General features: G+C 37.2%; 2 protein-coding genes across 4 annotated transcripts; both read right to left on the bottom strand.

The window, feature by feature from the left end:
* Positions 1-1302: 1302 nt before the first annotated feature.
* Positions 1303-4166, bottom strand: LOC109101654 (tubulin beta-4B chain-like). The gene is made up of 4 exons (XM_019115050.2): positions 4009-4166; positions 2931-3039; positions 2718-2828; positions 1303-2509 (listed from the first exon to the last, which is right to left on the bottom strand). The coding sequence occupies exons 1-4, from the start codon at positions 4063-4065 to the stop codon at positions 1449-1451; spliced, it is 1338 nt and encodes a 445-aa protein (XP_018970595.1). The 5' UTR covers positions 4066-4166; the 3' UTR covers positions 1303-1448.
* A 659-nt stretch (positions 4167-4825) lies between these two features.
* Positions 4826-18744, bottom strand: LOC109101655 (lipid droplet-regulating VLDL assembly factor AUP1). 3 transcript variants are annotated; one of them, XM_042769908.1, is made up of 13 exons: positions 18727-18744; positions 18321-18499; positions 17545-17682; positions 16780-16930; positions 14096-14286; positions 13541-13613; positions 10314-10387; positions 9787-9853; positions 6416-6539; positions 6163-6306; positions 5824-5975; positions 5474-5562; positions 4826-5304 (listed from the first exon to the last, which is right to left on the bottom strand). In XM_042769908.1, the coding sequence occupies exons 2-13, from the start codon at positions 18359-18361 to the stop codon at positions 5259-5261; spliced, it is 1290 nt and encodes a 429-aa protein (XP_042625842.1). In that variant the 5' UTR covers positions 18362-18499; positions 18727-18744; the 3' UTR covers positions 4826-5258. The 3 variants fall into 3 exon arrangements, with proteins under 3 accessions (XP_042625842.1, XP_042625841.1, XP_042625843.1); XM_042769907.1 differs by lacking the exon at positions 18727-18744 and having other exon boundaries at positions 18321-18531; XM_042769909.1 differs by lacking the exon at positions 18727-18744 and having other exon boundaries at positions 6434-6539; positions 18321-18531.
* Positions 18745-23410: the final 4666 nt, after the last annotated feature.

Genomic DNA, 23410 nt, shown 5'->3' with positions numbered 1-23410 from the left:
ATTGTTTGAAACACACCAGCTTATTCATAACCTTAAGGCTAACATATTGATACTAAAAGCTAAAAAACAAAAATTTTGATTTCATGGGGACTAACATGGGTTAAGTACACAGAGAGAGGGTGGAAGTTTTCTGGAAAAGACCCTCCTGGATTAGTATTTACTAATAAAAAGTCCACACACTTTGCTGATTATGCTCTGTTAGATAGATCAAGTTTGATTACAATTATGCAGCCAGGTTTTCCAGTACCAGTTTTATCTTTTTCAGGTCATAATAAACCCCAACTTTGAGGTAGCTGAGAGCGACTTCAACAATGCTACGCGGTGCAACTGCAAATACAATGGCAACCATGTCTGTTTGCATAAATGTCATCTTGGTGAGACGGGCTGTTGTTCACTGGCACCTTCAGGCCTGCCTGATTGTGTTAAACATTTGACGGGAATGAAATGACGTGCTTAATCAGATATTTTAGATGAGCACCAAATTTTCTTGTTGGTTGCCAATTTCAGCTTAATTTTGTATTATTTGTGCTTCCAGGTGATTCGTTCAGTAAGGAGGCTGAGAAAGAGTTTGAACATTATCCTGGGCAGCTCAACAAGATCTCTTAACATTTTTGCAAATGAACCCAGGAACTGCAATAACCACATGGCTCTGGACAAAGAGAAACTTTAATCACTTAGCTACTATTTATTCTCATTAGAATCCATTGCTATAGTCGTCCAATCAAATGTCATGCTAAGTGTACTTTCAGATTAGGTCATCAGAAATGAAATGATCATGTAGCCAAGGGCCACAGAGACAGAGCAGAGATGTGATTGTGGCCTGGGCTTTTGTCCATGCAAATGTAAGTGGTTGGTTTAGAGGAAGGCAGTGGCTATACGCTTCCTCTCGTATGAATGCTGAACACCTCAGAGCAGACGGTCACGTGAAACACCAGTTCTGTGTAATGAATTTTTAACATGCATCAGGAAATTATAAAAGATGCTTTACAAATGTGTACAAACTGAGACTGCGGATGGAATAGAAAGATTATTGTACTTCACAGTATGTGCATTTATGTGTAAAAATAAGTAGGATTTGTGTGCATATTTGTACATTTCTGGAATGTTCTAATCATGTTTGTAAAATACACAAATCTGCACTTTTAATATACATATATTTTGAAATTGTTGCATAATCTTAAATCTTCAAGTTACAATTAAAATGCAAAAGTGGTTCAAATTCAGGCTCAGTTAACCAACCCCCTTAGCTTTCAAATGTCTAATAATTTTTACTTTTGCCTTAGAGAAACACTAGTAAACCAGTCACGTTCTAATATTTGTTTTATTAACATTAACACGAAAAGGTACAACCAAAGGTATTAAGTGACAGGAAATACAGCAAGAAAAACAAAATGAAGTCACAAGATTAGAAAAAAGGAAAAGACATTAAACAGAACCGACTGGTTAACTTAAGCAAGCTCCTCTTCGCCCTCCTCCTCAAACTCTCCTTCCTCCTCAGCGGTGGCATCCTGGTACTGCTGGTACTCAGACACCAGGTCGTTCATGTTGCTCTCCGCCTCGGTGAACTCCATCTCATCCATACCTTCTCCTGTGTACCAATGCAGGAAAGCCTTGCGCCTGAACATGGCTGTGAACTGCTCGGAGATTCTCTTGAACAGCTCCTGGATAGCAGTGCTGTTGCCAATGAAGGTGGCGGCCATCTTGAGCCCGCGGGGTGGAATGTCGCAGACGGCGGTCTTGACGTTGTTGGGGATCCATTCGACGAAGTAGCTGCTGTTCTTGTTCTGAACGTTGAGCATCTGCTCGTCCACCTCCTTCATGGACATGCGGCCACGGAAGACGGCGGCAACGGTCAGGTAGCGGCCGTGACGGGGGTCGCAAGCGGCCATCATATTCTTGGCATCGAACATCTGCTGGGTGAGTTCAGGAACGGTCAGGGCACGGTACTGCTGGCTGCCCCTGCTGGTCAGAGGAGCGAAGCCGGGCATGAAGAAGTGAAGGCGAGGGAAGGGTACCATGTTCACCGCCAGTTTACGAAGATCTGCGTTCAACTGGCCAGGGAACCTCAAGCAGGTAGTGACACCGCTCATGGTGGCGGAGACGAGGTGGTTGAGGTCACCGTATGTGGGCGTTGTGAGTTTGAGAGTGCGGAAGCAGATGTCGTAAAGGGCTTCGTTATCGATGCAGTAGGTTTCATCTGTGTTTTCCACCAGCTGATGGACAGACAGTGTGGCGTTGTAGGGCTCGACCACGGTGTCTGAGACTTTAGGGGAGGGCACCACGCTGAAGGTGTTCATGATACGGTCAGGATACTCCTCACGGATTTTGCTAATGAGGAGGGTGCCCATACCGGACCCTGTGCCTCCACCCAAGGAGTGAGTGAGCTGGAAGCCCTGCAGACAGTCACAGCTCTCCGCCTCTTTCCGGACCACATCCAAAACGGAGTCAACCAGCTCAGCTCCTTCAGTGTAGTGGCCCTTGGCCCAGTTGTTTCCAGCACCACTCTGGCCTATCAGAGGACAACAAAAAAAAAAGCTTGGGCGTTTAGTTGCTTCTATGCAAAAAGGGAACTAGGTCCATATCAGGTCACCCATCTGGCATTCAAATTTTGTTCAGAGCCAGTGCGGGATCAAGCTTTTCTAAATCAGATGTCCCAAAATGCCCCAACTAAACAGTTGGCAGCCAAGCGTTGCGTTTGGGTGCATATTAAAACTTACCGAAAACAAAGTTATCTGGTCTGAAGATCTGACCAAATGGACCGGACCTCACAGAGTCCATTGTACCAGGCTCCAAATCAACCAGCACAGCACGTGGAACATACTTTCCACCTAGACGAGGAGAACAATTTTAGGACAAATCGTAAGTGGTTATGTGCACATGCAAATTGTCAAGTGAATGAACATTACAGAACGTATCAGATTTCTGCTCACCTGAGGCTTCATTATAATAAACATTAATTCTGTCCAGCTGAAGGTCACTGTCGCCATGGTAACTGCCAGTCGGGTCAATTCCATGCTCGTCACTAATGACTTCCCAGAACTAAAACGAGATGGATTCAAAAATAGGAACAAGAAAGTTAAATTAAATGCCATTTAAATTTTCTTGGACCTTGGACAAAAAAGTATTTAAATGGATTTAGTTCATAAAAAAGTCAAAGGAAGGGATTAAAAAGCAGGCTAATCCAACACTGAATGGCCAACGCATCCCGTTACACGCTCTCCATAATTGTAAAATGGAGTTTGCCAAGTCACCGGGGCCATTTTACACCAACCGGGATCTTAAAGAAACAGCGCGAGTCATTGTTCCACTAATGTCGCCAATGTTAACGAATATTGCTCAATGGGGCAAAACGATTGAAATCCCATTTCTGCACGGGGCATGAATGGTATTTGCGTCAAGATATTAGCGTTCCCGCACTTTTCCATGAGCTGAACCAGATGCAACCGGCCACATTACGACACATGATTCTTTCAAGCGAATCGACTCGTTTAAACGGTTCGTGATTCGCTTGCGTCAACTCTCCTGTACAGTCGGGTGTCATCTGTAGAGGAGCGAGAACTCGAGCAATTCGGCTCATCCAAATCATCAAAAAGAACCGATTCGCTTTTGAATCGGACATTACGCCGGTCCGGTGCGGCCAACACCCTAAAACTAACGCATTGTTTCACCATTACTTCATTCCAATAGTTATGATTTTTCATAAAATAAACGTTTCTTTAAAAAAAAAATCGTGTCAGTTTTCGTCACTTCAATATTGAGGATACAAAAAATAAGATTTTATTGAAAAACTTGTTGCGTGTGAGATTAATTCAGGACCATATTTAGACGATAACAGCTCTTGATAGTGGACATTAAAAGCGATAATCAGAATAGAACGCAGTGTATTAGAAATCTCTTAAACTAGAACAAATTAATGTTCTTAAAGCCGCGGGTTAGCCTTTTAACCCCCAAAGCCCTATTGTTATTTAACAGACTACGATTAAAAATAAATATATGTTCAGTTCCTACCTTAGCACCAATCTGGTTGCCGCACTGTCCAGCCTGTAAATGCACAATCTCCCTCATCCTTGATTATTTGTTTGTTTAACACCACAATATAACCGAACCAACCCCTTGTAACTCAAAATCCTCGACAATGAGGTCGCAGTAAGAGATGTGCTCCTACTTATTCAGTCTAGGGAAATCGCCTACAGCTCCATCATTCTCATTGGTTGCTGCACGCCCTCTCCAGCATTCTCATTGGCTGCTTTGTATGCTCATTGTTATGATTGGTTCGTACAGGCGCTGACATCACTAGAAAGTCTTTATGGCCATTGGCTGGAAGCGCGGTAATAACGGCTCTAGACATTCACGCGCTTATCTAAAAAAAAAAATCAAACGTTTTTGTGAAATGGGAGGGGCTGCAGGGATATTTTCCAAAACGCACTTGCTTGTAAAGAACAATAAAATCAATGCTGAAGCCATTTTCACAGTTTAACCATACAATTTAGTCTCTCTCATGACAATTACAAGGTGATAATTCATTTATATGGCAGCAATAAAGAAATAAAAATCGAATAGGTTTAAAGCTTATCTATGAAGCTAATTTTGTGTAAATGTGTTAAAGCTGACCAGTTAAAGCTTTTTAGTGTTGTGTATCTGGGTGCCCATCATTCATCTGAAAATAAATCTTTCCAAAAAGTATTTTAAAGCTAAATGCTATATGCCTATTCAAGAATTCAACATGCATCTCCCACAACCACATTTTCATGGAAAAAATAAAATATTGCATCAATAGGATAAATAAAAGGCAGGTGATGTATTAAGAGACACAATGAGAGCAGTCTTTGCATTTCTATGATTTTTAATGTCTTTAAAAGCTGATATTGTATCAACATGTATCCTTGACAACATAACGTACCTCAAGTTGTGTTTCGGCTCACCTTCATATGTTTCTGATCCCCTAATCTCTATCCAAGGACCTTATAAAAATAATATGAAGTGTGCCAAGGTCACTGGGTCTTAATACAAATTGTTTACCAAAATAATTGTTTTCTGTTGCAGAGAGAAATAATAAAAAGACATGCATGATTGCCATGCAAGAAGATTTACAAAGAAACAAAAACAAGAAAGGAAAAATCCATCCATCTCTCGGCATGTTTGGTGAACACAAATGTTGTTTCATTCTGGGTCAACTCTATAATTTCTTCGTCTATGTGGATTTTCTGTTAAGCAGTTGTCTTTTCTAAACAATTCCTCAGGTAAGTCTTTGTCCACGGTCAAAGATCATCCACTTTGTTCAGTCCATGTTTTTCGATGAATCGTCTGCAGGTGGGGTGAATAGAAAATAAAGAATCAGATTACTCCACTCAAATAAAAACGGAGTGCAACATACCTTTATTTTACAACAAACCTTGTGTATACTGGCATACAATGAATTTCAGGCACAAAGATTTAACATTTTAAATATCATTTAAAAGTTTAAAACTATTACCTTCTTGCATATTCGTATAAGGCTTCTTTTCTCTCCTGTAGAGACATGTGTCTGTCTATGGGTGTTCTCCCAAAAGATTTGGCAGCTGGCTGTTGAATGAATACACAGACATATCTACATAAATATCCTGTCAGAAAAAAGTCTGAGGCGGTAGTATTTATAGGTAATTCACTAATATAGGATCAAACCCAAAACACAGGGCCTGTTTTTGCTGTGGTGCAATAAAGAATATTGCAAATTTTATTTATAAATTTTGTGTAATAAATGGACAAATTTTGACTAAAGAATTCATTAGATTCATTTGCTCCTGCATTTTTCTGAATGGGTGAGAATGTGAGGGTCATCTGTACCTTTAAATTAGGTGTGGATGCTGTTACAGACAGGGTGGAGAGAGATGTTTGTTTGGCTGAACCTAAAGGTGTGCCTGCAGCCGCCTCCGAGCTGAACTGCTCAGTATGCTCCAGCAGGTTGGTTATGGTTGTGTCCACACAGTTGGTCTGCACTGTACAGAGACAAAAGAAAACTTAACCAAATCTATTCTGGCTCAAACTGCATTGCTTAATCCCAAGGAATCAGTTTTGCATTAGTACGCATATGCAGGAGCCACGGAAGTGTATAATGGCACATATGCTTTTTGAAGCAAACGAAGCTAATCTGTTAATGCAAAGCGTTAAGGGAGGATGACATACACAGATCTCTGGTGATGACCGAAAACGGGATGTCAGGCAGCACCTCTTTCACCTGCTGTGCCATACATGCTACTCGTGAGTCTTCAGCTCCTGCATTTGTGCCCAGGAAACCCTGTGCCACTGTGCGAGGTCTGGCACCCAAATCTGAAGACAAAAATTTAGTTTGGTGTTAAATTACAATACTAAATGCATCTTCTATATAGATCCAGTGATCTAACATTATGGATGTATACATCATAATTCCATTTCTCACCATTGAATCCGTTCTTACTTGAATGTGCAGTCTCAGCGGCAGTGTGTCTTTTCCTTTTGATGTGCTCGGCTTTGTCTGCTTTAGTGATCTGTGTGGAGATCACACCCAGCTCGGTGGCCAGCAGCTGACGGAGGGACACAATGGACATTACATCAAACCACACACCAAAACTAGTCAAAGCTTTGAACTGTACAAGAAATAGATCTGAAGGTTAGGCAGGTGAAAAGTAGTAATGGTTTGTCTGAAGATGTTTTAATGGTAATTCAACCAAGTATGACATTTGAAAATGGTTTCAAATCCATTTAATTTCAAGGCATTTCAGAAAGCATTTATTGCTACAGAAGCATGACTCGCATACTTTCAACAGGCAGTGGACTTGTAAATGCATTTACATGCTCTTCAAATGTTTGTTTCACTAGATCTTGTGCAATAATTCTTCTAAGAACGCTTTAGTCTGACTGAAATCGCGGCAGTCTGATTTTTGGAAATAGGACTAATAGACCTACAGTCATTGCCAAAAGTTTTGGGAGTGAAATAAATGTTGTGTTTTGCAAAGTTTGCTGCTTAAAGGGTTAGTTCACCCAAAAATGAAAATTAGGCTACGTTTTCCTCACCCCCGAGGCCTCCTAGGTGTATATGACTTTCTTCTTTCAGACGAATCCAGTCGGAGTTATATAAAAAAATTGTCTTTGATCTTTCAAGCTCTATCCTTGCAGACAGTGGGTTTTGCATTCTTTCAGTCCTAAAGACATGAAATAAAAAGCGCCCTTAAAAAAAAGAAAAAAAAGAAAAGTTGTCTCACACAGCTCCTGGGGATGAACAAAGGCCTCCTGTAGTGACACGATGCATTTTTGTAAGAAAAATATCAATATTCAAAACGTAATAACCACTTGAACATAACTTACGACATCAGCTTTACACATAAGCAATTCCCGTGAAAACCAACGTACTACACCAGACCTGTGAATCTCTTAAAAACACAGGTGAGTCTCGTGAAAACCAACGTTTGTTAACAGGAGCAGAGGAAGCTAACTAGCATGTGATCAGCTAGAGACAAAAAATAAGGAAAATCTGAGCACGCCCCAAGCCACGCCCACAGCACTCATTATTAAAAATATATATTTAAGTAGGCTATATACAAATATATCTTATATTGTAAAAATACATACTGAAACACAAAAAATAAAACACATCACAAAAAAACAATGACAACAATATAATATATAATATAAAATATAATAAATTAATCAATATACAAAATACAAATATTATTTATTTTTTTATTATTAAGTAGTTTTTATTAATTTATTATTATTAAAACAAAAGTTTGGAAACATTACAATTATTAATGATTTTGAAATCACTATCTTCTGCTCATCAAGGCTGAATTTATTTGATTAAAAAAAAAAGAAAAAAATGAAAAAGAAAGTGAAACATTATTTTTTTTTTTTCCAATTTTAATACATTATACAATTTTGTTATTCCTGTAATGCAAAGCAGGATTTTCTTCTTCATTAGTCCAGTTTTCAGTGTCACATGATCTTTTAGAAATATTACAATTTATTTGACTCTCAAGAAACATTTCTGATTATTATCAATGTTGAAAAAAAATTGCTGCTTCATATTTTGTGTGGAAATGATGATGCACTTTATTTTTCAGGATTTTTTGATAAATATAAAGTTTAATGAACCGCATTTATTTGCATTTATCAAATATTAAATTCATTAATGCATTTATTAAATAGAAATCATTTTAAATATCTTCACTCACTTTTTGTCACTTTCATGCATGATGAAATTATTAATTTCTCTCTCTTTTTTAAATATTATACAAATGTTTGAGTGGTATCATTGTTTCAACGAAAATTTTAAGCAGCAAAACTGAGAAATGTTTCAGCAAATCAGCATATTAGAATGATTTCTGAAGGATGACGACACTGAAACTTCTTTGTAAACAACAACAGATTTATAACAGTTTCTATTGACGAATGTTGCAAATTAAAGCAGCTCAAGCCAAGAGCAGCACTAAGTGAATCACAACTAAAAACAGTCCTGAACAAGCAGACATGTAGTGCATCACACTACAGCCTATTATATAATTACAGCACAACTGTTGTGAATTTTATGAGAGCACTAGCAAGCTCAAATTTTCACTGCCATCACATTTCAGTGCTGATTCTGCTCACGTTTGGTGCTTTGAATCATTTGAATGCTTTGAACTGTCCTGCAGATAGCGCTGCAAGCTCGTGCAGCGCTCTCAGGACCATTTCGTCCGTGATGTTTCTTTTCACAGTTTATTTAGGTATTAGCTTAAGGCCATTTTCGCGATTCCAATCATCATGCAGTAACCAACATCACTTCTGAGTAGCGCATGTGCAAAGCTGACCTCATACGTCATTCCCCCGGAACTGCTTAGTTCACAACAGTGAGCGCAAGCTAGATTCAAGTTATTATTACGTTTTAAATATGGATATTTTTCTTACAAAAACACATTGATTCACTACAGGAGGCCTTTGTTCACCCCCCGGAGCCGTGTGATACACTTTTTATTTATTTATTTTTTTTTAATGGAAGGGCGCTTTTTATTTCACGTTTTTGGACTGAAGGAATGCAACACCCGCTGACTGCAACGATAGAGCTTGAAAGATCAAAGACATTTTTTTTTTATATATAACTCCACTGCATAAATAAGAAAGAAAAAAACAACAAACACCCATCATGCCTCAGTAAAAAGCAAAATAAATTTTCATTTTTGGGTGAACAAACCCTTTAAGCTGTTGCGGTGTTCATTCACATCGTTTCTAAATTATTGTGTAGAGTGATCAGATGCATTTTAAATAACTGCTAAAAGCTTCATTGGCCCCCAAAAAATTAACTTAAAAAAAAAAAAAAAAATGGTTTTTTGATGGATCTCCATCAGTCAGGATTTGGCCCAGAAGCTAATATCCACATGCCAGAGTGAATTGCAGAGGTTATGAAGAACAATGGTCAACACTGTAAATATTGACTCATTGTATTTTTATTTATTTTTTGCCAATAAAAGCTTTTAAACATTATGATATGCTTATCATTGTTTTTCAGTATACCATAGAAACGTGGAAAAATAATCTACAAATACTGAAGCAGCAAACTTTGCAAAACACAAAATTTATTGATGGATCGATTTCTCACAAAATTTATGTCACTGCTAAAACTTTTGGCCACAAGTGTACACTACCATTAAAAAAAAATTGGGGTCAGTTCGATTTCTTAAAGTCTCTTATGCTTACCATTAAGGTAAAATGCAACCTCTGATAAATAAAATAATACACAGACATCTCACACACACACACACACACACACACACACACACACACACAAAGCCTCTTTACCTCTTGAACTTTGCTGGCAAATTCTTGATAGGATTCACCGTCTTCTTTAGACAATGGTGGAAGCCATCTGGTTGAGAGCATTTCAAAACAATGCCTTACATTTTTTTATGAAAAACACTTAACACGAGTGAGAAAGAACATAACCTATTCAGGAACACAAAATGCTTCTGACTCATTTACAACAAATCATTATCATTATCATTAAACACTAACATCTATTTCTAAATGTCAACATCATATAAAACAAAATATTTGCAATTGTGTGAAAGCATATACTAACCAAATATTCAAAAGTGACAGTAATAAAAGTAATGTATTTAGCAACAGGCAGGTATACACAAAAATTCAAGATTAAAACTGAAACTGTCGCTCTTATAAGCTGCATACCTAAGACACTTGAGCCTATTAAATTCTAAAAAGCTTAATTATTGTCGTATTACCAGTGCTGGCCTGGCGAGAGCAGCAATAGAGGATTGTACATTTAAAATAAAGCCACTGGACAAAGGAGAGATTGTAATATGTAGTACCTTACATGGTATTCTGTGAATGGTACAAAAAAGGTCCATAGCAGCTCTGTCAGCCATGAGGATTCTGGTGTGTTCTGGAAAAGAAAAAAAAGAGAGAAAAACCAAGAAAGACCTTTTATATCATCCCCATGCTAGTGTTTAACAGAATACAGTTATGTGCATGTAGATGACTTGACACTTATATACACATACTTTCACATTCACAATGCAACCTACCCTCTAAAGTTGACCAAGATCATTTACAGAGCTACAAAAGCAGGTAATTCAGAAATTGTCCAAGTATTACCATCACAACCATAAGCACAGTAACATATGAAACCCACAATTTGCATAAAACACCTATATAGTATTGAGCAACACGCTCCCACGTCCTGTCCTGAATGTCAGTGTGAGCTGCACCAGCTGATTTCACATGCAAACAGGTAAGCAAATTGTAACAGGTAATTTACATATATAAGACTTAAAGCTACAGTAGAGCGTTTATCCTTTAAAGATCCAAAGAGTTTTAAAAAAGTGTAAAGACTCCAAGACAGGAGTGATGTGATCCTTTGTCCTGTTTCCAGACAGGATTCGAGCAGCTGAATTTTGAACCAACTGTAATTTATTTAGGGTAGCTTTTATAACCCCGGCCAGCAAAGCATTGCCGTAATCAATGCGAGAAAATACAAAGATGTTAATGAACTTTTCAGGCACCGGGAATGACAACACAGGATGTAATCTGGCAATATTTCTAAAATTAAAAAATGATGTCTTGACAGTGTTCTGAACATGAGGAAAAAATGTTAAATGAGCATCTAATATCACCCCCCATTTTTTTTTTTTTAGTTTGCTTGAAATTCCAGAGTAGAACCATCTACACTTAGAATTAAAGACCCAGCATTAAAGGGGTCATATGATGCTATTTTTAAAGATCATTATTATGTATATTTGGTGTTGCAGAATATGTTGACATGCTTTAATGTTCAAAGAACACATTATTTTTCAAATACTGTACATTATTGTAGGTCCTCTATGCCCCTTTACCATCAGTTCAAGCCCGAAAGGGGAACAGAGTTGTGTGACAGACACCTTTTAAATTTTAAAGGGATAGTTCACCCAAAAATCAAAATTATGTCATTAATGACTCACCCTCATGTCGTTCCAAACCCGTGAGACCTCCGTTCATCTTCGGAACACAGTATAAGATATTTTAGATTTAGTCCGAGAGCTTTCTGTCCCTCCATTGAGAATGTATGTACGGTATACTGTCCACGTCCAGAAAGGTAATAAAAACATCTTCAAAGTAGTCCATGTGACATCAGAGGGTCCGTTAGAATTTTTTGAAGCATCGAAAATACATTTTGGTCCAAAAATATCAAAAACTACGACTTTATTCAGCATTGACTTCTCTCCTGGGTCTGTTATGAGCGCGCCGTTCACAGCACATCGCGTTTGCGAACGAATCACTCGATGTAACCGGATCTTCTTGAACCAGTTCACCAAATCGAACTGAATCGTTTGAAACGGTTCGCGTCAACAATAAGCATTAATCCACAAATGACTTAAGCTGTTAACTTTTTTAACATGGCTGACACTCCTTCTGAGTTCAAATAAACCAATATCCCGGAGTAATTCATTTACTCAAACAGTACACTGACTGAACCGAGCCAGATAACGAACGAAACATTGACTCGTTCTCGAGTCAAGAACCGTTTCTGTCGGACGCGTCCGGTTCGAGAACCGAGGAGCTGATGATACTGCGCATGCGTGAAGCAGACTGACACACAGCGCGTCTGAACCGAACTGGTTCTTTTGGTGATTGATTCTGAACTGATTCTGTGCTAATGTTATGAGCGCGGGTAAACCGAAGGCTTGAATCAAGGCCAATCATCGCCAATGAAGTCATTACGTCGAGTGCAAAATAACTGGTGAACCGTTTTCGGCAACCGGGTTTATTGAATCAAACTGTCCGAAAGAACCGGTTCGCGGAGAAAGAACAGAACTTCCCATCACTACCGGTGATCCGAAAACCGATGCAACCGGTTCTTGACTCGAGAACGAGGCAATGTTTCGTTCGTTATCTGGCTCGGTCAGCAGTTCAGTCAGTGTACTGTTTGAGTAAATGAATTACTCCGGGATATTGGTTTATTTGAACTCAGAGGGAGTGTCAGCCATGTTAAAAAAGTTAACAGCTTAAGTCATTTGTGGATTAATGCTTATTGTTGACGCGCGAACCGTTTCAAATGATTCAGTTCGATTTGGTGAACTGGTTCAAGAAGATCCGGTTACATCGAGTGATTCGTTCCGCGAACCGGATGTGCTGTGAACGCGCTCATAACAGACCCGGGGAGAGAAGTCAATGCTGAATAAAGTCGTAGTTTTTTGATATTTTTGGACCAAAATGTATTTTCGATGCTTCAAAAATTTCTAACGGACCCTCTGATGTCACATGGACTACTTTGAAGATGTTTTTATTACCTTTCTGGACGTGGACAGTATACCGTACATACATTCTCAATGGAGGGACAGAAAGCTCTCGGACTAAATCTAAAATATCTTATACTGTGTTCCGAAGATGAACGGAGATCTCACGGGTTTGGAACGACATGAGGGTGAGTCATTAATGACATAATTTTGATTTTTGGGTGAACTATCCCTTTAAGATTATCATAACTGGGGGTACGTGGCATCTAAAATGTTGAAAACCCTGATGTAATACAGCAGCTGAGGGAATGGATCATATACATACTCCAATGTTCACCAAAAAAAAAATTATAAACCATTTTTTTCAGTGCTGTAATGGGAGCACGAGGTCACTATGAGCCAATCTGTCGACCTTTGACAGTCCGTCTTTCTATTGCACTGTGAATCACTTATCAGTACTGCTATAAATATCCTCCTGATGAGCCACACTCTCACAAGGACCCTCTTGTGTGCATTAACAGGAATTTGAGGATGAAAAAGAGATATGGAAACTCTAGACATGATTATTCAGTCACATTTAAATGCCCGGGTGGATGGTTTCATAGCGAAGCGAGAAAGGACAAGTTACAGAAATGACAAGTGCAGCACTGACATAAAGTTTTCAAGGGAGGATTAAATACACATTCAGAATAAGCAGTTTATTTGTTGTTGTTGTAATGTTTAAAAATTTAACCAGGTTAAAAGAGATATACACCTGGCAACCACAAGGGTCACAACCATAATGACCAAGAGTGGATTACAAAAAAGGGTTTGAATGTAATTACCAAAGCTATGAAAGGCCTCTTCACCAGCAATGCCACAGGCTGGATGGCGTCAGACACAGAGAAAGGCCAAGAGCTGAGGAGAGAACAGAAGTTGGTCTTTTAAAAATGGCGTCTTTCTTAAAGAAAAAAGGAAATGTTGTCATCTAAAAGTTAATGGCAAAGTGGGTGTCAGCTGATTTACAGGCAGTAAAGGCTAAACCTAGGGATCAGTAAAGCTTGATCACATCTTAGACCCTTCAAGGAAGCTTAGAAAGGACCTGGCAACCCTCCCAGAACAGATCCACATTTAAATCACTGGAGATTCAGCATCAAAACGGCCCAAACTTATCAAACATTATTCATATCGGCATCTGACTGTCTATGTAATTGCTTGTAATTTTTTAAATGTGCCTTTAAAGCATGAAGATATTTAGATATAAGCATTAACATTATGTTTTTCTTCAAAGCTGCTTTACTTAAAAGCTGAAAAAAAAAAAAAAAAAAATACTTAAAAATATTTGACTTTACTACAGTTAAAAGTAAAGAAGGAACGGCAGATGCATGATGCTGAAGTACCTGAACTTGAGGAGACCCGTTCGGCCATTGGTGGTGTCCTCCTCTGGAAAGAGTAGGAGGGGTAAAGCGGCAGGAGATGAGCAATACCTGCGGAGGGTCTCCATTAGCTCCGTCCTGCTCTGTACACCCTGACCCAGCTCCATAAAACCCCTCGCCCAGCACAAGAACCCCACAGGACCCTCCAGCAGTGGCTAAACACACACAGACAGACAAGAAAACATGGTTACATATGGTCACAGTAATGAACTGTGGAAAATAAAGGACAGGATATATAGTAAGTAAAGTATCTTATTATTTTTTTTTTTTTTTTTTTTGATTTACTTTTTATTAAATTTTCAAAAGAACACACACATACAAACAAAACAAACAAACAAACAAACAAAAAAATTAATAAAAATCAATCAAAACTAAACAAAACAGAGATAAGAAACCAATTCTGTCAGCACTACATAGCACTTACATAGAAGATAAGTACTTTAGATGACATAGTAATACCCTAGATATGGATACTTCACAATTCTAAGGAGATACATCTACATCTCACTACCTAACGAACAGGTCACCGATAGATTTTACAGCTCTTTGCCAGGCCTGTACCATTCTTGGTTTAGCTTTATTAAATCTAGCTAAGGAGCATTCCATCGTAACTATTTGTTGCATATTTAGTAACCACAGTCTTGAGATGTCTGCCTAGTGTCCCACCAAAGTGTGATTATTGATTTCTTTGCAGCAGTGAAACCCGAAAAAAGAATCCTTTTGTCCACTGTGCCAAGGTTCCAAGAAGAGACATCATTCAGCAAGCACAGGCAAGGATCCGGAGTGATCTTACGGTCAATCAGTTCTTCTAAGTCCCGACCAACTTGAGTCCAAAAATGATTAATTACTGAACATTCCCAAAACATGTGATACATTGTACCAGTTACAGATCTTTGACATATAGTGCAGTTAGGATCAGATATTAATCCCATTCTGTATCGTCTATATGGCGTCGCATAGGCTCTATGGATAGTTTTAAAATGAATAAGTTGGTGACTCCAATTTCGAGATGTTTCACTCATATTTGACCATACCGTAAGCCAATCAGGCCGAAGTCCAGCCTGCTCTAAGTCCTTTTCCCACACTACCTCAATTGGCAAACGTTTACACTGTTTTTAACTGAGTTTTTAAAAGGGAGTTATAAATTTGTAAACCAGTCCTCTAGACTCTTTTCCAGGATCAAAAAATCCTGCCAGTGGATGCTAAGGTAGTAATGTGTTCCATGGAACTCCGTAAGCCTTCATGGCTGATCTCAGTCTCAAATAAAGAAAAAAAGAAGAACCAGGTATGTCAAACAAAGTCTGTAGATTATTAAATGAATATAAACCATCTTTACTATAGATGTCTCCCAGCGTACAAATTCCCTTAGCAGCCCAAAGTGGGCAAGTGAAAGGTTTCTTTCCTGTCAATATATTAGTGTTATTCCATAGAGGGGAGAGTTTATGAAATTTAGGTACTGTTTCAAACAGTTTCTCTGCTTTTTTCCATACTGTCAAACAATTAGCAATTATAGTGCCTTATTATTTTATTATTGAAGCAGAATCAAGTAGGGAGCATTGTGTGAAGGTAAAAGTACATTTTAAAATACATCTGAGCAATGCATACACTACCATCTAAAAGTTAGTGGTTGGGAAGAATATTTTAGGATGCTGATGTGTTTAAGTCTCTTGTGCTCACTAAGGCTGCATTTATTTGATCAAAAAACAAACAAACAAAAAAAAAAACTAAGACATATTAACACAATTTAAAGTAACTGATTTCAAATTTTAACATACATAAATCATCATAACAATCCTATTATCCAAACATAAAAACACATCATAATAACTTCAGTCTAGAAAAACATGTGATCCTCCAGAAATCATTCTAACATGCTGATTTGCTGCTCAGTGTTGAAAACAGATGCACTACTTAATATTTTTTTTGCAAAATCTGTGATACATTCAAACAAAATATCTATCTATCTATCTATATATATTCATTGTTAAATAGAAAGTTAAAAAAAGCAGCATTTATTTTAAACGTAAATCTTCTGGATAATTATACATTCTGTTATTTTTGATCAATTTAATGTGTCCTTGCAGAATAAAAATATTATTTAAAAAACATCTTGAACGATAGCAATAAACTTATTTATACTGAGCATATAATGTAATTACATATAACATAATTATATAAATTTAATATAATTAATACAATTACTTATTACACTGACTGTGAATTTTCAATTTTGTTTATTTTTATTTGCAGTTACAATAAATTATTCATAATCTAAATAAAATACACATTTAAAATGTATAATAAATATATTTATTTTTTCTAACTAAAACCTTGGTCAACTCATGCAGACATGAATTCAAGCTGAGCAGCATGACCTAATGTTTAAAAATGAATTCAAGTTACTCCCGTTGCCCTGCAACCAAACAAAGCGAATCATTTGAAGTAAGCAAATAAAGAGAACTGAACCTCATTCACTGGCCTCTACCCAACATTAAGTCAGCACAGCTGCCAAAGGAGAAATAGACCTCATTGTGCGAGTAAACCAATAAAAAAAACTGAAAGACACAGAGGTCAAGGGCAGAGCAGGGGAGGAGGAGACAGAGATTACATCATGCTGGGAAAACACTAAGACAAACAGAAACACTCACCGTGTTGCAGGAGGTAAGAAGGTTGATAATATTGTGGTCGAAATGTGTAACGTGATTGCAGATGTAAAGTCGGGAGGTTTTGTCCCTCAAGTGTGGGCTATTCTGCCGGACATGCAGACCCAGCACTGAACACATTATTCTCACTATGAACCTATAACAACAAAGACCAATACTGAAAACAATTCCGAACTCTAAAACAAAATCTGCCAAAACAAAAGTGACAAATAACAGAAATATGATATCATTTTCAAAATCTGACATTAAAATTATATACATGTATTAGGCAGAACATGACAACCACGTATTTTAGGTGCGAAGTTATTCACAATTTTTAAAACCCTTTTACCTTCTTTGAAGTTCAATTAAATATCCTTCCTGTGACAAATTAAGTACAAAAATCTCACATTCTTTATAAATCTGTATGTGAAATAATTACATATGAATGCTGTTCAAAAAAAGCTTGAGGAGGTCACTGCAGCAGTGTTATTACTGGTAACTAAAACCATTAAAAATAATTTTAGTCATTTAAAAAAAAGGCTGAAATAAAAAAATAAACAGTAGATGAAAAAAAAAAACTTGCATGAAAATTAGAAATGTTGCCATGGCAACAAAGTAAAGCTAAGTACTAAAATTACTAAACCTGAGAAAAAACTAAATACTTAAAGGTAAACATAAATATTTAAAACACTCAAAACTAAAAAAAAAAAAAAAAAAAATGACACCAGACATCTAAAGAAGGCGTCTTTTAACTCTTAAAGCTCTTACCTTCTGACAATACTGTCAGGTAATGCACAACTCACTAGAAACACATGGACACCAATAAATATTCGCAGTAGCATCAAACACACGCCGACAGGGGAGTACAGCAACAACAGCAGCAGGATGAAGCGATCATTTGGTAACCTGTAGAATGAGATGACAGGAATAGCAACCAGTTTCAGGATCTATTTCTGACAAGAGCCGTTTGCCAGAAACCAACATCTGTCTGTCCGTGTCCGAGACCTGAGCAGTGCACACATTTCAACTAATGGTTACTAATTAGGGCTTTATTTCTGCCGTCATGTATGAGTCACTCTAAGAGCTCGGAAAGACAAGCCTAAGAAACCTATTGGTTTTTGTGGGAAAATCAGCTAATATAATATACGCTAATGGATTCTGATTTTTTAGATCAGTTTTTTAATGCAACAAGCCTTACTGTTGACATAAATAACAGCAAATGTTATTATGTAACATATTTTAATGAACTATTAACACAGCCAGACTTCTTACATACTGCAACACTCTCATAAACCATATAGTACGTTACTATTCTACACTGTGTGATTAGCCTTTATGGCAAATATGGTTTATTAAATTACATTTGTGCAAAAGCAACAAGAAAACATTTATGTTTACTACCCAGTCTCATATGCATATATCTGAAGATTATTCAAAGATTTCATACGGTTGTGTTTTTGTGAGTTTGATGTTGAACATGCTACGGCTAATTACATTAGCTCTGCAACTGCTATCATTTCAAGCTTGAAATGTGAGTGAGTTACCGCTGGAAGTCGAACATCTGCTCAATCCCCCGCGTTTCCATTATGTAAACTCTTTCTGGGACTTTTTCAACGGCTGCTGCATACTATTCTTCAGACTTTAACGGCAGGTGAGAGGGGGAGACGCTAGCTCGTCGTTAGCCCGTGCTGTTAGTCGCCATGTTGAGACGCTGCTGATGTTTCTAGATGGAGAACAAAGAACTTCACGAGAAGAAAGAGATCAGACACTCCAGAGCTAGTGCTGTGTTAGGTCACGTGCTTCACAGTAACGCATCTGATTGGTCCATATATAACGATCCTTTTTCTCTGGCTTTTACGCAACAACAATTACAACACATAATAAATATTGGAGAAGTGCAATTATCCACAATTTTTATTATAAGTGTCTTGATTACTACTATGTATTTACCATTTATAAACGCAGAGGTAAAAGTCCAGCGTCCTCATGTTCCGCATTTGTTAAATAGTGAAGAGTGGACGAGCTGGTAAGTAAAGCATCTATATTCCTCTTCAGCTTTCAAAGGACAACTCACCTTTCATATTCTTCTTATTCCCTTGTTTTTCCATGCGCATTTTTTAGTTGAAGGCTGACATCTTGCGTTATGGAATATGAACTACGATATAGTCTGACAAACTGTGGCCTTCATTAAACTTAAAAAAAAAAAATTGCTTGAACTAGACCTTATTTACGTTTTTTTTTACATTTATTAATTTATTAGTATTAGGTCTCTAGTATGGAAGTTTGTTTCCTTCACGGGATAAAATAATAAAAATAATAATAAATAAAAAGATGCGACTTACTAATTCACAATTCTGGGTTTATCTCTCAGGTTTGACTTTTTATTTTTCAATTTCTTCCTGTAATGGAAAAACACCTTTGCATTACTAAATACTATAAGCTATTATTTTTTAAGAAATTAATTTTGTGCAGGAAACACTTGCGGTTTTCAAACACTAGAGGGTACCACAATCCTTCTTATTTCCCACCGTCCTCTTTCCAACTCTCAAACTCTCAAAACAGAACTTCGGTTGGCATGTTCAGTCAATTACTCAATTACCTTTTGTTAGCCCTCCATGTAATTTAACAAATTAAAACCATTAAATCAATTAATAAAACAATAAAATGCTTTATTTTTCCTACTTTTTCTCCTTCTAGGTAATAAGTCAGAGTCTAGCAGGGTACATTAACTTTAGCAAGCCACAGCTCTCTCATGAACAGTTTGACAGTATATTGACAAAGCAAATAACGCAGGTTGTCATATATTGATCCAAGTGCAAAAGTAATATACTACGCAATCCAAAAATCTGAAACGTCTGATCTATACGGCTGCCATCCGTTATAAAACTCAATATATGAATGAATGTAGTCCATTTTTCTCCTCACACACAAACACACACACACACACACACACACACATACACACACACACACACACACACACACACACAGTCAGATAACAGTGGTGCCCCTTGAATGCAGTGCATTCGCCCCCAGCTGCAGTTCCCAAATACGTCTCTTCAGTAAGAGATTGAATCTGCCCCATTCATTAGCCTAAGTGGATGAGCTTCCCTAATAGATGCTCCCCTTCCCCTCAATAATTGCTGTTGATTGGCGTAAATTAGACCCTAGTTGCCAGACGAGTGATTCTCGAGACGCCGATAATCTGATTCCCAGTTGAAACTAATAGGATTTTAACTCCGGTTTGGCCTAATGTCCGTCTGTAAGGCCTGGCCCAGCTCTGTTAGGCCAGACCTGCCCTTCAGCACTGTGGCCTCATGCAACTCACACTTACTGCAGGGCTGCAGATGAGAGCGGACCAATAAATGAGTTTCTAGCCTCAGGTGGACACGCATGCACACGCGCTGTCGGACCAGACCTATTAACAGATGGTGTGGTCAACAGTGTGTTAAGAGGACTTGACTTTAAGGCCTAAAACCGCACAGGAAAAAAGGCTGCGTTTTGAAGATGTTCACCGTAAGGAAAAACAAAGACGCTTGTGTTTTGCTATAAAGTTAGAAATAATTAGAAAATTTAGTTAGAAAATGTAGAAAAAATTAAGACCCTGGTTGTTGCTTTAAAAGGAAAAGTTTACAGGAACATGTATATATCTATATATTTATATTTATATATTTTAAAATAATGAATAATAATAATAAAAAAAAAAACAGTAAAGCAGCTAAAATATTAAATTAGACATATAAAATGTTCAACTATACAAATAAATAAACAATAAAAATTGATAAGCTATAAGCTCAAAGCCTCTCTCTAGTGCCTGGATGATAAATTCACAAATCTAATTTATCTAAAAATTAGAAGGGGGAAAAAAAAAATCAATTAATCAATCCTTTAAAAAATACATCTAACAGTAGAGGACTATACTGTGTAGAATTATTTTTTTTTTTTAATATTGTAGCCTAAATATTTTCCAAATTTTTCACATTTACAATATACATTTTCTACACAATAATATCATATATGGATCATATCTGGTGGTTCATGGCATTTTAATATTGAAAACCCCTTGCTTTAATTAACAGAATAAAAAGTAAATCATGCTAAGTGTGCACACAGATTTTGTTGCAATAACTAAAAGTAAATGAATTATTATTAAAAGTATAGTAAATATATGAGAGCAGATGCTACTATTTTATTGTTGTTCTGAGTGCGTTGCTATTGCTAGGCAGGTGGATACTTCCTGGCCCAAATCTCTATGATTTTCACATCCATCCTTCATTTTTTTAAGATGAGAAAAGTCACTTCAAAGACTTCACTCTTTTGAACAAGCTACATGATTTAAAGTTATTATTCATGTCTGTACAAATGATACACAAATGCTAAAACATCAAACACAGGCTTTGTTCAAATCCCTAAGTATGAATAATCTTGAGTTATTTTAGTGTGCTAAAATTTATATTCCTTTTAGTACACTTTAGAAACTTTCATGTTAGTCATGTCCTACCACCATGATGTTCCGATCAGTATATAAACACATTTTGCTCAAACCCCTCACAAATTGAAGCTTTTTGAGACACATGTCCCTAATGAAGATCACCCTTATTTGATATTATTTGTCATCAGGCTGATAAGAACGAGCAGCCCGCCTCGAGTCTAATGAAACTCCACTCCATTAGCGTTGAATCGGACAGATTGGCCTCCCAGAGAAATGAATTGAGTTTTTTGTATTTGTGAGATCATTCTCCCTGCATTAACTGATCTTTATCCCATCTCTTCATCACAGCCAAATCAGGTTAGGCGGCCATGATTAGCTGGGGTGGCCTCCCTTTTTAAGCAGTAATTGGGTTTAGCGGCTTAGCTGATAGTGCCATTAGGACCAATAACGGCCTTGCTTGGCTCGGGGAGTGAAACAGATTCTCCTGGAACAGATGGCAGATGCTGGTAAAGGGGTTTGATTTAGAGGGGGCGAAAGCAAAGTTTGTGTAACCGTAGAAGTTCTGCTGTTGTGCTGCATCTGTGTTTGCCGGGTGTCTGTTTTGCCTTCGGTGGCTTATGTCCATTTCAGGACTATATATATATATATATATATATATATATATATATATATATATACTATATATATATATATATATTATATATATATATATAGTCATGCATAATGCATAATATGTGATTAGCACATTTATGAGTATGGTGGCCATATTAGGTCCTTTAAAAAAAAAAAAAAAATAAGTCACCAAAGCCATGAAATGCATTACTAAGTACATCTGAGATGTGTTATTTTCATTGTCATAGATGAGTGCGAAATCCAAAAACTTCTTTGAATATCAAAATGTGTATACTGAGAAGTATTCATGATCAAAATGTGTACACACATGTATGTCAGTTGTGGTTGATGTGATAAATAGCTGTAAAACTGTGTAATGTTGGGTCGTATAGCCATTCTTTACAGAGTCCAGTTGGGATGCAGCAAAGAGCTTCTCATTAATGTAGAAACAGTGCCGCCTTTTCCCGCTCAAATTCGTCTCTGGAGAAAGACTTATGAGAGAGCACTTCAGATGAATGAGTGCACACAAAACCACTTCGATTATTCAAGTCCAGCTTGGCACAGGGTGTGACTTTTGGGAAACACAGCAGACGGTGCCAAGATCTGCGTACCTGTTGAGCATTAAAACTATTAAAATGATGGAATTATGCTGCTTAAATGGTCCGTCTCAGCAATTCATGCCGACTGGAAGATTGCAAAGAGACCAAATCAACCACCCTGACCAATATTACTGGCTCTGATTGACCATTTTGATGTCCTGCGTGCCAAGTCCTCAAGTCGTGGCTAACACTGTGAGGTTAATGTCTGTCAAAGGAAAATAAAGGCACTTTAAAACAATTTAAAAAGAAATCAAGGGGTGCACTTTGCAGGAAAAGCATCCTGTGGTGAGTCTATGGCAGTTGGATTGTGTTAATAACACTGAAGTTAAGTACCTGCCTGGTGAGATAAAAGACTTGACAGGTTATAAGGTGTTTCATAATAAGGGAAATAATGGATAATGAAAGTGCCATAAATGTGGATTGGTTTATTTTGCAAAGACGGGGATGGAGAAAATAATTGCACTGATGTATTTGACTTGTTTTGTTTAATATTCTCATTTCCTCCTTTAACAGGCTACACGGTGCAAGTAAATTAAGATACAATTCAAAAATGTCAGCAGAAATGTTTTCCAAAATCCATTACGCTAAACTCAATACCTTCAACACAGCATGCTTACACAGCCCGACAAAACATCGTACTGTGATTTCACAGCAGGTGACGTGCTGAATGGGATTTATATTGCTTTCTCAAGGAAATGCATCTTTATATTGGAGAACAAAACAAAAGAGTGATATGAATATATGCTTTAGCAAAAGGACCTAATGAAAACAACTACATTACATTACAATATACTGTAAGTATACATGGCATATGAATATACAATATCTATCTATCTATCTATCTATCTATCTATCTATCTATCTATCTATCTATCTATCTATCTATCTATCTATCTATCTATCTATCTATCTATCCTTACGAAACAAGATATAATGTAATATATGAAATAATATATTTTGATATATGGGACTCTAGTTCTTATATTTTTCA

Source organism: Cyprinus carpio, chromosome A14, assembly GCF_018340385.1.
Source record: "Cyprinus carpio isolate SPL01 chromosome A14, ASM1834038v1, whole genome shotgun sequence".
Classification (NCBI taxonomy): domain Eukaryota; kingdom Metazoa; phylum Chordata; class Actinopteri; order Cypriniformes; family Cyprinidae; genus Cyprinus; species Cyprinus carpio.
The sequence above is the reverse complement of the archived record's forward strand: the minus strand, read 5'-3'. Positions and strand labels throughout refer to the sequence as shown.